This window comes from Trichomonas vaginalis, chromosome I, assembly GCF_026262505.1.
Source record: "Trichomonas vaginalis G3 chromosome I, whole genome shotgun sequence".
Classification (NCBI taxonomy): Eukaryota; Parabasalia; order Trichomonadida; family Trichomonadidae; genus Trichomonas; species Trichomonas vaginalis.
In genome coordinates this window covers 2,911,041-2,924,630 of record NC_067203.1, presented here as the reverse complement: position 1 = coordinate 2,924,630, position 13,590 = coordinate 2,911,041, and the positions used below count along the sequence as shown (strand labels likewise).

General features: G+C 35.0%; 6 protein-coding genes and 2 pseudogenes across 8 annotated transcripts, besides 2 other annotated features; 5 read left to right on the top strand and 3 right to left on the bottom strand.

The window, feature by feature from the left end:
- Positions 1-13,590: part of a mobile genetic element that runs on past both edges of the window.
- Positions 291-887, top strand: TVAGG3_0918160 (uncharacterized protein; the record flags this gene model as incomplete). Its single annotated transcript, XM_051252112.1, has 1 exon — positions 291-887. One exon carries the CDS (start codon positions 291-293, stop codon positions 885-887), a length of 597 nt encoding a protein of 198 aa, XP_051077686.1.
- Positions 947-13,590: part of a mobile genetic element that runs on past the window's edge.
- TVAGG3_0918150 (uncharacterized protein) lies at positions 1,085-1,405 on the bottom strand (the record flags this gene model as incomplete). Its single annotated transcript, XM_051252111.1, has 1 exon — positions 1,085-1,405. One exon carries the CDS (start codon positions 1,403-1,405, stop codon positions 1,085-1,087), a length of 321 nt encoding a protein of 106 aa, XP_051077685.1.
- Positions 1,574-2,101, bottom strand: TVAGG3_0918140 (protein of unknown function, DUF4107 family; the record flags this gene model as incomplete). The annotated part of the gene is made up of 1 exon (XM_051252110.1): positions 1,574-2,101. The coding sequence occupies one exon, from the start codon at positions 2,099-2,101 to the stop codon at positions 1,574-1,576; it is 528 nt and encodes a 175-aa protein (XP_051077684.1).
- TVAGG3_0918130 (uncharacterized protein) lies at positions 2,327-2,974 on the bottom strand (the record flags this gene model as incomplete). Its single annotated transcript, XM_051252109.1, has 1 exon — positions 2,327-2,974. A coding segment is annotated over one exon (648 nt), but the record flags the coding sequence as incomplete, so codon positions are not given.
- On the top strand, positions 4,531-4,904 carry TVAGG3_0918120 (annotated as a pseudogene). The gene has a single exon. A coding segment is annotated over exon 1 (374 nt).
- TVAGG3_0918110 lies at positions 6,511-10,177 on the top strand (annotated as a pseudogene). Its single transcript has one exon. A coding segment is annotated over exon 1 (3,667 nt).
- Positions 10,818-11,732, top strand: TVAGG3_0918100 (organellar and viral DNA polymerase type B; the record flags this gene model as incomplete). Its single annotated transcript, XM_051252108.1, has 1 exon — positions 10,818-11,732. One exon carries the CDS (start codon positions 10,818-10,820, stop codon positions 11,730-11,732), a length of 915 nt encoding a protein of 304 aa, XP_051077682.1.
- Positions 12,616-13,440, top strand: TVAGG3_0918090 (KilA, N-terminal/APSES-type HTH, DNA-binding family; the record flags this gene model as incomplete). The annotated part of the gene is made up of 1 exon (XM_051252107.1): positions 12,616-13,440. The coding sequence occupies one exon, from the start codon at positions 12,616-12,618 to the stop codon at positions 13,438-13,440; it is 825 nt and encodes a 274-aa protein (XP_051077681.1).

Genomic DNA, 13,590 nt, shown 5'->3' with positions numbered 1-13,590 from the left:
CTGTTAGAAGATTCCTTCCATTAGAAGCTATTCGATTTATTCCAGCTTTTGCTGGTAACATTCAGCTTAAAGTAAAGTTCAGTAGCGACGCCTTACAATGCACATCTATATCTGTAAATGATATCATTGCTTTCAATCCAACTCTTAAAGTTGCATTTGCTTCAGATTCAAATCCACCGACAAATAAATTTGTTCCATGGAATGAACCATTCACTATGATAACGAAGGCAATAGAAGCTAGTGGAACAGTTACTATTACAACTGTAAACCAGCAACTATTTCGAACAAAGATGGATTTTAATGAATGTTTCATTCATCCAAAGTCATTCTCTTTAGACCCTAACATTTATACAGAACTTGTAGAACATTATACAAACGAGGCTTTATGTTTTCCTGTTAAAGTTATGGATTGGATTCCTATGGACGGTTCATTCTCAAAGAATACAGATAGTTCAAGTGCAACATTTACAGCAGCTTATACGCCTATTAATGTTAAAAGTATTTGGGCACTATTTAGAAAGAAAGACAACTATTATGTTAATTTTGAGAACCCTAAGTTTAAATATCTTCAGCTTTCCATGGGAGCTTATGGAAATATGCCTGCAGAACCTGAAAAATCATATGGACCTGTATTTTATGAAATGGTTGCGAACGCTTGCAATACAAACAATGATATGATTGGATTTAATGAAGATGTTATGAGGTCATTGGTGGATGATGGTAGTGTGGAACATAAATGGGATAGCTATGACAACACACATTTCTTATGTGGTTTTCCAACAGAAGTGGACTTTTGCTTCCAGCAAGGTCAAACATCTACTGCTCCAATAACATACAAATTGTCTGTTAAAGGACCTATTGAACTAGCAACTGAAAACGTAAGTTAGTATGGGTTAGTCGTGTACTGAGGCACTGCGCGCCTCCGTATACCACTTAACCTTAAATATTTACAAAACCATTAACGTATATTTTACAACACAAACGACAACACTAACTTAACATTAAATATTTACAAAGCCGCCAACCACTTCACTTCACTAACGTTTTCACAAACGACTTCACTAATGTAAAAAAATAAACGTTCTCACTTACAAAAGTATTGCAGCTCCTCCCATTGCTGTGCTTCACATAACAGCTCATAATCTTCTGACTCACTTTCTTCTTCATATAGGTCAAAATCACTGTCAAAATAAATGTTAGTAAGTTTTGACAAAGCTAATGAAACACGTTTACCGTTTGTATCGTATGCTTGTATAAACTTTCCATTCTTCATTCCTTCATAAACGCTCAAACTAACTTTACCCTTTCTCCCTCGTATCTGATAGAATGTATTTTCACGAGGAACGAAGAACAAATTCTTGAACTCATGACCGTTGTAGTTTGTTATCTCAATAGTTTTCGTCATTTATATAAAAATAAAATAAAAAATAAACTTAAAATAAATGATATCACCACCCTCACACGTATGAAAACATAGCACAAAAAATAAATTTAGGGTAGAAGGTTAGATCTAACCCGATATCTCACCTCTTTTTTCACCTCTTTTTTCACCTGTTTTTTCACCCTGTTGAATTCATTGCTTTATAACTCTCTTCCTTGGTTTCTTTTTAGTTGCTTTCTTCACGTCTGTCTCCAACTTGACTGTCTTTCTTCTTCGTCCGTAATGATACCAGTTACTTCCACCAGTCAATGGGTCAAATGGTCTTTCGTAAGGGTTTCCATACATTCCATAGGGACCATACGGAAGAACTACTGGTGGAGAAGAAACATTTTCTTTAGTTCCATCGAATCTATTTAAATGCATTGTTTCACCTTTCATCTGGTCATTAAAGTCTTTTGCGTGTTTTGCAAACTCATCGTCCTTTCCTAAAGCATTTTCTGACTCAGTCGCAACCAAATTGGATGCTTTATTTATGAGCCCTATTTTATTTAATCTTAACTTCTTTGCAACCCAGCCTCCAATCTTTCCTTTATTTGCGTCTAATGTCTTCGAAACCCTTCCTCCACTCATTTTATTTACTGCGTCATAAGCTCCAAGTGCTTTTGCTCCAAATGCTAATGCTTTTGTTCCCATTGTGCCTAAAGCTGCCCAATCTACCATTTACACCATATTAAAATCATCTCTCTTCAATATTATCTCATAAAAGTTCTCGTTACTGGAGAAAGTCAATGAAACATAAGCGTTCTCACGGGCTTCGCCCTCACCGCTTTGCGGTCTATCTAACTTATTTCTTATATCATCTATACGCTTCAAAATGTCTGAACAATTGCTAACATCTTCTACAACAGTTATTTCATCATGAATGACCTTCAAGAACAAGCTCATTTAATATGCTATTAAAATCATCTCAATAATGAGTCCATCCTTTCCATCTTTAGGTAGCACAACATCTCTCATTGAAGAAGGTTCGACAAGTCTTATGTTAAACTTACTGACAAAGTTTGTTATACTATAATGCTTCGGTGGCGAATACATGTAGTTTGAAAGACATAATATAGATTCTTCAGCAAATTCACTTATACTGGATTTTATAACAATGTTCTCACGAGACCAAATACCACCAATTGACAATCTTGTAAGCAATCCTGCTGAACCTTCAACTGTAAACGTCGATGGTAACATTCCACGAAGGTCATCTATTGACATCGTTGAGTCACTGTATTTAAATATTTTCTTAAAGCAATCGTCATTATCTAACCATGCAATAGCTTTGAAGTTTTCATTCGAATATACATCTGCTTCATTAAATGTAAAACCTGACTTCTTTGCAGAGACGATTTTAAAATCTATTGCATTTGTTTCAAAATTATATGCTATAGTAACTTCTGAAGGTAATGGATGTCCTTCCGCAGTCAGTTGTTCTCTCACTACCGTTTGAAGCTTTGTGTTAAAAACTTTCATGTCATCTCCTGTGTCTAGGTTCACATACACAGCAACAGGGAAACTATCTTGCTTCTTTGTTTCATCATTATATCTCAAAACATTAAAGTTCTTCAATAATATTGTTCTTCCTGCTGAATACTTCGAACCTGTCTGATTTCAATAGCTTTCTCACCTCCTACATACTCTACCCAGTGTCTTGGATATTCATAAGTATACTGACTTTCTTGAATTTTGGTTGGTTTCATCATAACGTGTTCATAGTATATCTTTATACTCTTGTCAGTTAGACTCGGTGCTATGTTGAATATTTCTGACTTGCATTTTTAATGGAATAAAATGAAGCATTTAATACATGACGTAGATGAAGACATGAATGAAACTACAGACAAACTTAAACTCTTCTCTTATTCTTCCTTTCAGTAAGGACTATGAGTTCTGTTCAAATGTGTGTATTTCTATTGTGGAAAGATGGGTCAGGAAAGACATTCAACCTCATTCGTCATATACTCATAACAGAACGTTTAGGAAACGACTCTTACTATGACCAAATCATTATATCAGCAACTTCAGACTCTATGGACTCAACAGCGAAAACATTTATGTCAAAAGTTCAAGCATCTGTCGTTAAAGTTCCAGACAGTGAACTCATTGAATTTCTTCAACGTTACATTCGACGTAAGAGAAAATATTATGCCATCGTAGAGTTCATACAGTCAGGAATGCAAAAGACTTCTGAGGAGATGGAAAGAATTATTGACAAACACCACTTACGTCAATACTCAGGAGTTTACGATATGAAACGACTTACAAACTACATTCTATCAAAACTTTCAAAAATACCCCTTCAAAAAGTATCCTTCAAACACTCTGCTCGTTTGTGACGACTTCGCCGGAAAAGGTTTAGTGTCAAAGCCTGACTCACCATTAGCTAACATCATAACTAAAGTCAGACATTACCATTTAACTGTAGCAATACTTATGCAAACATGCGTTTCCTTGCTTTAAACATAAAACGTCTCATAACTGACTTCGTTATCTTTCAAGGTTTCTCACGCTATGATATTGAACTCATTTGGAAACAGTCAGGTATAACATTACCTTTTGAAGAAATTTGGGAAGCATATAAGTCTCTCATCTCTCCTCGTTCATACCTTGAGATTCATATCATGACTAATACCATTAAAGTCAAAAATATTCCATGGGAACGACCAACATTGTTTTAAAGTTTAACCTTCAATTGACTGATGGTAAACAAATTCCATGCATCTCTGTCGCCATTTCTGTTAATATTTTTGCTGTCATTCATATCATCCACTTCCCCATCCGTTAGCTTTTGAGGATATGTGTTAGAATAGCTGTTCTTAAATGAAGGCTTTTCACCTTTGAGAGCATAAACTCTATAACTTTCTGCATACTTTATGTTTGAACCTCCTGAGCCATCATTGACATAAATTTTTATAGGCTTCCACCCTTTGTTCATGTTCCTGCTTCTTCCCTTAGCTCTTTTGTTCAGTAGTTCTACATCCTTATACACAGCTCCTGTCTCAGTGAATTCAACAATATTTTCATTCGTTAGCTTTACATTCAAACCCTTGTCGAGTATATTGTTCATTTCATACATATAAAAGGTTTTTATTCTATATGAAATGAGAAGCAAATCCATCTTAGCTGGTGCCGTTAATGTTCCAATTGAACCAACATCAAATGTTGACTCACGAACGACAAACAATATTGTCATAAAGAACTATAGTTCGGAGTGTTTGAAAGAAAAAAACCAGAGCTGAAATCCGTGAATTTAAACACAGCTTCAAACGCTAACGCTACATCAGATGTTAAGTTAGAGTATCCACCACTGGACCAAATTCTTTCAAGAGAAGCCAACGACAACCCTTACACAAATGTTCAAACAAATCCTTCAGATAACGTAGACCATTACCTTCTTCAGTTATACCAAACAATTTTACTCAAAGACGATAAGAAGCTTTTGGTAAATCTTATAAGCAAGAACCAAAAATTCTAACAAAGGAGGACCTTGAAAATGTTATCTCACGAATAACAGGGAAACAATGTGTCATTGACTATCTCGACCCTGAAATCGAATGCTGTGGTCAAACTCCACTATTCATGAAAATAGGTAACATCCGCATCATTGAAACACCAGAAACTACAGGAGTTGAGTTTAAGTATAAATATTCGAACGAATATACAAAACTTTCAACAGAATATAAGCTTTGTTTGAAATATGTTTTAGTAAATTAAAGCAGTCAGGAGGGCTCTTTGAGCCCATCTTGGCGCTTTGCGCCGTCAGTCAAAAAAAATTTCAAGTTAGCAACTTATAGTATCTATCCAAAACTTCTTCAACAGTATCGAACTCATCTTCATAATGCAAACCTAATCTTATTGACTTGGTGCAGTTTTCACTAACACAATATTTTTCTGTTCTCTTGACTGACATAACTAACTCATTTGTTTCATCAAACAGCAACAACCAAAGTTCATGACCTAATACATAACATTCATACTTTATATTTTTAGCTCTGAGTTCTCTTGTAAGCTGTTGCATTTAATATTTTCTAAAAAGTCAACTTCAACAGTCATTCGCACTGGTGCCTTCAGTTCTACAGGCTCTCCTTGAAAGTTAACAAGTCTGAATTGCATGTCTTTCAAATTATGAGGACTAATGCGAACCCATTTACCTAAATGAGTTGCTATGACAGGAACGTTTGGAATGAACATTGAATTGACTGCATAACAGAAAGACTTATATTCTACTGAACCTTTACTATTAACTCCTGAAATACCTGTGACATTAGCTATTTTAGACTCAATGTACAAACAATTGCCATAACATACGTATGGAACAGATTTCATCTCAATCGTTTTGTCAACACTTTTCAAAGGAAATGTCATATGGTATGCTCCCAAAAGAAGTTGTACTCTATGACTCATTCTTGGTATCTTAAACTCTTTCTCGCTGCTGAACTTCAATGTTCCCTCAGAAGAGAGTTCGACATCTATGTTGCCAATAGTTTCTTCATTTATGAGAGTACCTATGACTCCAGCAATTTTATCTATTCTATACCCAGCTCTGTTAGGAAATGTTATAACACTTCTTTTGTCATCTATTTCAATCTCCATGAAATCTGTTTCATCTGTTATGACAAAAGTTGCGATAGTATTGAAGTCAACAACTCTAAAAGCAAGCGCTTCATTCTGAAGACCTAAGTTTGTTTGTAGCTTTACTGTCCCGTATTCGTTTGGGTCTGTACTTTGCAAATAGAACAACATTTTATTCTCATTAAAATATGACTATAGCTGCATATGCGTATGAAACAAATGAAGCAAGAAGAGCACATGAACTAGTAAACGAAAACTCAACTTTAACCATTGAAGGCAATGATTTAGTCATTGACGATGGAAAAACTAAAAAAGTCATTGATTTCGATACTTTTAACACTTATGACCCATTCATTACAACAAGCAAGGTTCCCATCATAAATGATGGAACGGTGCAATATATAAATTCTACAGTAGATGCCTCATTAGTGAAAGTATTAAATGTTCTCATTGAATTGTTAAAGAGCTTTCGATTTGACGACAACATTAAATGCCTAAAGAATTTAGTCATGAATGAGAAACAAATTCTCGGCGTTGCTGGTAGCAGTAATGATGTACACCTTATGACATTAGAATATTATAACGAACATAAAGATGAACTGAAAGGAGAGAAGGGTGACACCGGACCTCAAGGACCACAAGGAATACAAGGAATACAAGGACCTCAAGGCGAGAACGGTTTGGATGGTGTAGATGGAAAGGATGGAAAAACTGCTAAATCATGGATATGGAACCTTATAAATACTGGTTTAACAGCTGCTTCATATGGAGTTCTTCAATACCAAATCGGAAAGATATGGGCTGTACTTGGTGAAGAAGTTTTAGATGACGTTAAAAATGCTTTGAACTTCATTTCAAATGGTTCGGATACTATTAAAACTTTATCTGGTTGGATGCAAGAAACAAGGAGTCAAATAGATACTGTAAGACGTATAGCAAACAATGCACGTACGGGATTGGATACTTTACGAGAAGCACAAAATACACTAAAGGAAGCAAATGATATTCTTGGCTCTGTATCAGACATGCATGAAGATTGGCTTAAAGGTATTGACAAATCTTTAAAAAATCACAGTCAGTCTATTGCTGACTACAAGAAAAGTATAGATTTTTTACATAGTGCTATGGACGTACATGATGGAAGCATAAGGAACTTACTTAATGCTAACAATAACTTACCAGGAACTATTAAAGCATTTATAAAGTCCTTTGTAAAACCTGGTGCTCTAACATTTAGGTCTTTGAGAGCAAGAGCATTGAAGTCAAGAGATGCAGAAACTCCAACAGAACCTACAGAAGGAACTGAAACAACAGAAACTCCAGAAGAACCACCAAAACCAACAGCTAATGAAATATTGTTCGAATATTTTCCAAGGTACTCTGTTCTCATTGCATACATTCAAGAAATACTTAAGAAAGCAGACTTGACTTTAGGAGATGATGAAAGTTCTGTATATCTTTCATTCCAGTTTCAAATAGCAGAACTTTTGAGACAGATATGCTTAATGTATGACAACATCTCTGATTTCACAAGATATGATGACGACCATGACCCCGAACACGGTGAAGAAGAAGTTTTACAAACATCCATTAAGACAGGAAAGGTTTTAACTCAAAGTCTCATTATTGACACCAAAGATGGTGAAGTGGACGTTCTTCAAGAGCTGAAGAAAAATACTTCTTCGGGAGGTGGTGGTAGGCATGAACTTGAAATAAATGAGATAGAAGAGAAATTAGCAGAAAAAGCAGATAAAAACCATGTTCATTATATAACTTCAGACGAACAGATTATAACGGACTACCATGGATATTTAACACGAACTGAAGAAGTGAAGACGGAAGACCCCAATGAAAGAAGATATAAATACATTCGTGCTAAAGGTTATGACATACACTGTACTGTACAGTATGACACAAGTAAAGCACCAGAAGCATTTGGTTATAACGATGAAATTTATGCCTCTACTTTCTCTGTTAAAGGTGTATTAGTTGAACCAAGATTTACTTTGAGAGTTAAGGCAAAAATAACTTTTGAAGATGCTATTAAAAGTAAAGCTGACAAAGATGAACTTGACGCAACGAACAAAGTTTTGAAATCTCATAAACACAATATCTCCGATATAAATGAACTTCAAGCTACATTAAATAGTAAAGCTGACAAGAACCATACACATAAATCCTTCACTACTGTTAGAGCAGACGACATAATATTGAACTATACCCTTGGTTCAAGTGCACCTTTAGAGAATCCAAGTACAAGCGTAAAAGATACACTAAACTCCTTAAATAGTAAATGTATGAACATTGAAGGTCATGTCAGAAACTTTGAAGCACATGAACTACCAGCAATGTTAGATAAGAAAGCTGACAAAGAACATACACATAAATCCTTCACTACTGTTAGAGCAGACGACATAATATTGAACTTTGACCTTGGTTCAAGTGCACCTTTAGAGAATCCAAGTACAAGCGTAAAAGATACTCTTAACAATTTAGATAAGAGTTGCAGGAATATCGAAGGTCATGCCAGAAACTTTGAAGCATATGAACTACCAGCAATGTTAGATAAGAAAGCAGACAAAACAGAGCTTCAAACATTAAAGACAGAAATACTTCAAACATTATATCCTATAGGCTCTATTTATACGTCAATGAATTCAACAAATCCAGAAACAGTTTTAGGTTTTGGTATGTGGGAGCAGATTGTAGATAAATTCTTATACTGTGCGAACTCTTCAAAGCAAACAGGAGGTTCGAAGAAAATTACTGAAGCAAACCTTCCACCGCACACTCATACAGGAACTACAAACACAACAGGTAGTCATTCACATTCAATAACAAAAAGAGGTTATACAAATCCTGCAGCAGGTTCGGATAGACAGGGAATGCATAGATATGATATTTCAAGTGACCCAGTAGATTCAAGCACAGGTATTTTCTGTGGAACCACAGGAAATCATTCACACACTTTCACAACAAATCCAACAGGCTCGGGTGAAGATTATATGCCACCATTTGTGACTATATTCGCATGGTACCGCGTTCAATGAACGCGCTTGAGCCTAGAATAAAATCTTTAACTTTACATAAATGAGCTTGAAAGAAGTATTCGAACAACATCCATGGAGGTCTTTTAAGAAATTCAATGAAGCTGCAAAGAGTTCGGGATTTACTAACAGAGCTGAAGTGAAAAGGTTCTTTAACAAAAATGTTGTACATCAAACAAAAATAAATCCTTACGACTACTTTTTACCAATTTACTCCAACACTCCCGACGCATACCAATTTGACACTCTCATTCAAAGCAGAAAAGGAGGACATAAACCATTCCTCATCTTCATAAATGTTAACACTCGTAAAGCATATGCATATCCAATGAAGAACAAAGGAACTCGTGAAGTGTTAAGAGTTTTACAAAAGTTTGTAGCAGAACATAACCCAAGTACTTTAACATCAGACCAGGATTCAGCATACCTCAGCAATGAAATCACAGAATTTCTCATTAAGCATAACATAACTCACTACACTACTGAAGACCATAACCATAACATACTCGGCATCATAAACCGCTTCATAAGGACTCTCAGAGATTTAAATCAAGAGCGAGACTTTACCGAAGAAACAATGAAACATTTTCTCGAAGTATATAATTCCTCAACACATTCTACAACAGGACATACACCAAATTCAATGACACAACAACAAGAAGAAAAGTATATACAAAAGAAACGAAGCCAAACACAAAATATCAGAAATTCAACACAATTTACACTCATTCCTGGTACAAAAGTTCGTGTAGTTCTTGACGACAAACCGTTGACAAAGAAACGTTTAAGGTTAAGTCGAAATTATTATATCGTAGACTCTACTCAAGGTAATGGATATCTTATAAAAGCTGCTGACGACTCCATAGCATTTTACCCTCGACATAAATTAGTCGAAAGTAGTAATGGCAAACTTGCTGAAACCATTGACGAAGCAAAGCGAGGAGTGGTTATTGAAATACTTGGCTATAACACAAACGATGACACTTATAAAGTAAGATATGAAGGAGGCGTTGAAGATGTTATACCATCTAAGAACTTGAGAGAGTCGAAGCCAACACATCTGGGACCATTAGAGCGGGAGTACTGGAAAGACAAAAATATGCCAGAAAGAATAAGAAAATTCTTCTAAACTTTTTCATTAGATGTAAATCAGACATGAATGAGAACAGTCATGATATCATTAATGGTACCATTTATTTTAACATAAAGACGCAAAGCGGCGAGGACGAAGTCCATGACCAAAAATAATGTTTAGGGTAGATGTTTTTTAGGTGTCACCAGGTCACCAGGTCACCAGGTCATTTTAACTTCTCTGAAAAAGTGTGACAACAAGACATTTTGACAACAGTCCAGGAAATAGACTTCATCGTATATGTTTTGAAGAACTGAAGTGTGCCTATGTGCCCATGTGCCTCGGTCATTTTAACTTCTCTGAAAAAGTGTGACAACACGACATTTTGACAACAGTCCAGGAAATAAACTTCTTCGTAAATGTTTTGTCAAGACTTCTTCGTAAATGTTTTGTCAAGACTTCTTCGTAAATGTTTTGTCATGACTTCATCGTAAATGTTTTGTCAAGACTTCATCGTAAATGTTTTTTCACCCAAAACTCATGAATTTACACTCAAAAATATATTTTAGGTGAAGAGGTGAGATCTCACCCGTTTTCTCACCTGTTTTTTCACCCGTTGAATTTTCATGAATTTTCCCGAAATAAAAAATAAAGTTAGTTTTTAAAAAAAAATATTTTTTATTTTTATTGTAAGAACATGTTAGCAACAACAGCACCAAACTCTTTAGTCATGAACCCAACATCTATGTTAGTAGAGATGAAAAGCTTCATTCCTTCTTCATATACTTTCGAAACAACAATCCAGAAGATAAAGCAAGAACTTCTCCAAGGAGATTTAGATTGCACTGCAAAAGATGAAACAAATGAAGAATATCTTTATGAAATGCAGGATATTATTGACCATCTACCTAAACTTCCTGAAATCCAACAACAAAAGCTCACTATTCCAGAATTCGATGAAATAGAAGTCAAAGCAACTGACTCAGTTGAAACCAAGAAGTTCATACGTAAGGTTAACTATGAGTTCCTTGGATTTCATTGCAACCACAAAGTCATGGACAAAGACTGCGATATGGTATATAAGAACATCTCTGACATATATAAATCGGAGGAGTTTAAGACCTACGACAACTTTGTTTCGTTAGTTGCTGAATGTGTATGGCAGATAAGAGATGAAGATAGAAGAGGTAAAGTATGGAACGAACAAATAAGACCCGCAACTTTTGAGTTAAAGAAAACCATTGACGCCTTAGTTGTTTTAGCAGGTAAGGTTTCAGAATATAACGCAAAAATGAACCCACAATGTTCAAAATGTAAAGCAGCAATGAGGAAATATAACTACTCCGTCAAAGAGATAGAACGTATGAGAAACGACTATGCTGACTTAAAGAAAGAAGCAGAGAAACCAGCAGAAGATAAAATGGACATGTTAGCATTTCTGAACAAAAACTATCCAACTGCTGACGATTTCCTTCTTTCAGATGTCAAGAAGAAATATAAAGAAACCTTCGGCATTGTTAAAACATTCGATGTACTGACAGAGGAAATCGAAGCCACAAAACTGTTTAGGATTTCACGAATTCACAATGTTTACCATGTAAAACGCTTATAAAATAACTGGGGTAGAAAAGAGGTTAGAAAAGAGGTTAGATCTAACCTTCTACCCTAAAATATATTTTTGCTGAATTCAGCAACAAATTTCTGAGTAAAATGGCATATAGCTTGTGTCAAACCGTTGAGTTTTCACAAAATTTAAAAAATAGCGTTTACCATGTAAAACGCTTGTGAGAAAAGAGGTGAGAAAAGAGGTGAGAAAACAGGTGAGATCTCACCACTTCACCTAAAATATATTTTTGTCTGATTTACGCTCATTGACGAAGAAGTCTTGACAAAACATATACGAAGAAGTCTATTTCCTGTATTGTTGTCAAAATGTCTTGTTGTCACCATTTTTCAGAGAAGTTAAAATGACCTAGGCACACATGGGCACATAGGCACACTTCAGTTCTTCACCTAAAATATATTTTTGCTGAAAAAAATGACCAAATTTCATGATATAACTGTATTTTTTTACGAAGAGAACTTTGACACTTCGTCAAAAAAATGACGTTTACCATGTAAAACGCTTATGAAAATCGTGAAATTTTGACGAAGAGAACTTTAACACTTCGTCAAAAAAATGACGTTTACCATGTAAAACGCTTATGAAAATCGTGAAATTTTGACGAAGAGAACTTTAACACTTCGTCAAAAAAATGACGTTTACCATGTAAAACGCTTATGAAAATCGTGAAATTTTGACGAAGAGAACTTTAACACTTCGTCAAAAAAATGACGTTTACCATGTAAAACGCTTATGAAAATCGTGAAATTTTGACGAAGAGAACTTTAACACTTCGTCAAAAAAATCCCTGAAATCATATCTTTTATACAAGATAGAAAATAACGCTAATTTTATTTTTTTTTATTTTTTTATTTTGTATGTAAAGACAGTAATGACAACAACAGAGAACACAACAACTGCTATCGTTCATGAAGCCATAAGTGAAGAATACGAGTGGGTTCAGTATAACAAACAGTTACGTCTCATTCGTTCGGTCAAAGATGACATGTACCAAATGCAAAGTATTTTGACAGCATGTTTTGCTCCAGATACCAAACATACAGACGATTGGTTCAAAAACCAAAGCACACAAGAACTTTTGAGCGAAGCACAGCGAGACCGACTTTTTTCGGGGTCGCTTAAAACTCATGAAAATCGTAAAAATTTGCCAAATGGTTTGAGAGGTTGGTATGTACATAGACTATTAGTAAATGCTGTTGCAATGTGGGCTTCGCCTCGTTATGCTTGGTATATTTACAGACTTCTTGACGAAATTCATAGACAAGAACGTGAAGAGATGGAAAAGAAACTTCAAGCAAAAGATGAAGTCATTGAAGCAAAAGACAAAAACATACAGAAAAGAATACCACGTTTGGTACCAAAAGGAAAGGAAAAAAGCTATAAGTATATGATTTATACTGAAGAGATGGAAAATGAAGAAGACAGAGATATGGTTATGTTGCATTTAGTCAGAAGAAACAACAAGAGCTTTTACGACCTTGCTAAGATTTACAAATCTAACAGAAATTGGTTCTATCGCGAAAACTTACCGATTTCAATGACACCGAATGAAGATGTTAAACAGATAGTTCAAGATACTTTACCTCAAACACACTATGATATGAAAGGTTGTACAATACTTACCTTCAAAGAAGACTTACCGCTACTGAAAGAAAAAATAACAGAGTATTTTGACAACTTCAAAGAGGAAGAATAAAAAAATCTAAGCTAATTTTATTTTTTTATAAAATTTTATCTCATATGAAAGAACATGAATTTAGAATATTCGGAACTCATGACAGAAGAAGAGAACGAACAACATGTAAAAGATTATGCAAAATTTCTGAAGACATACAAAGCATTTAAA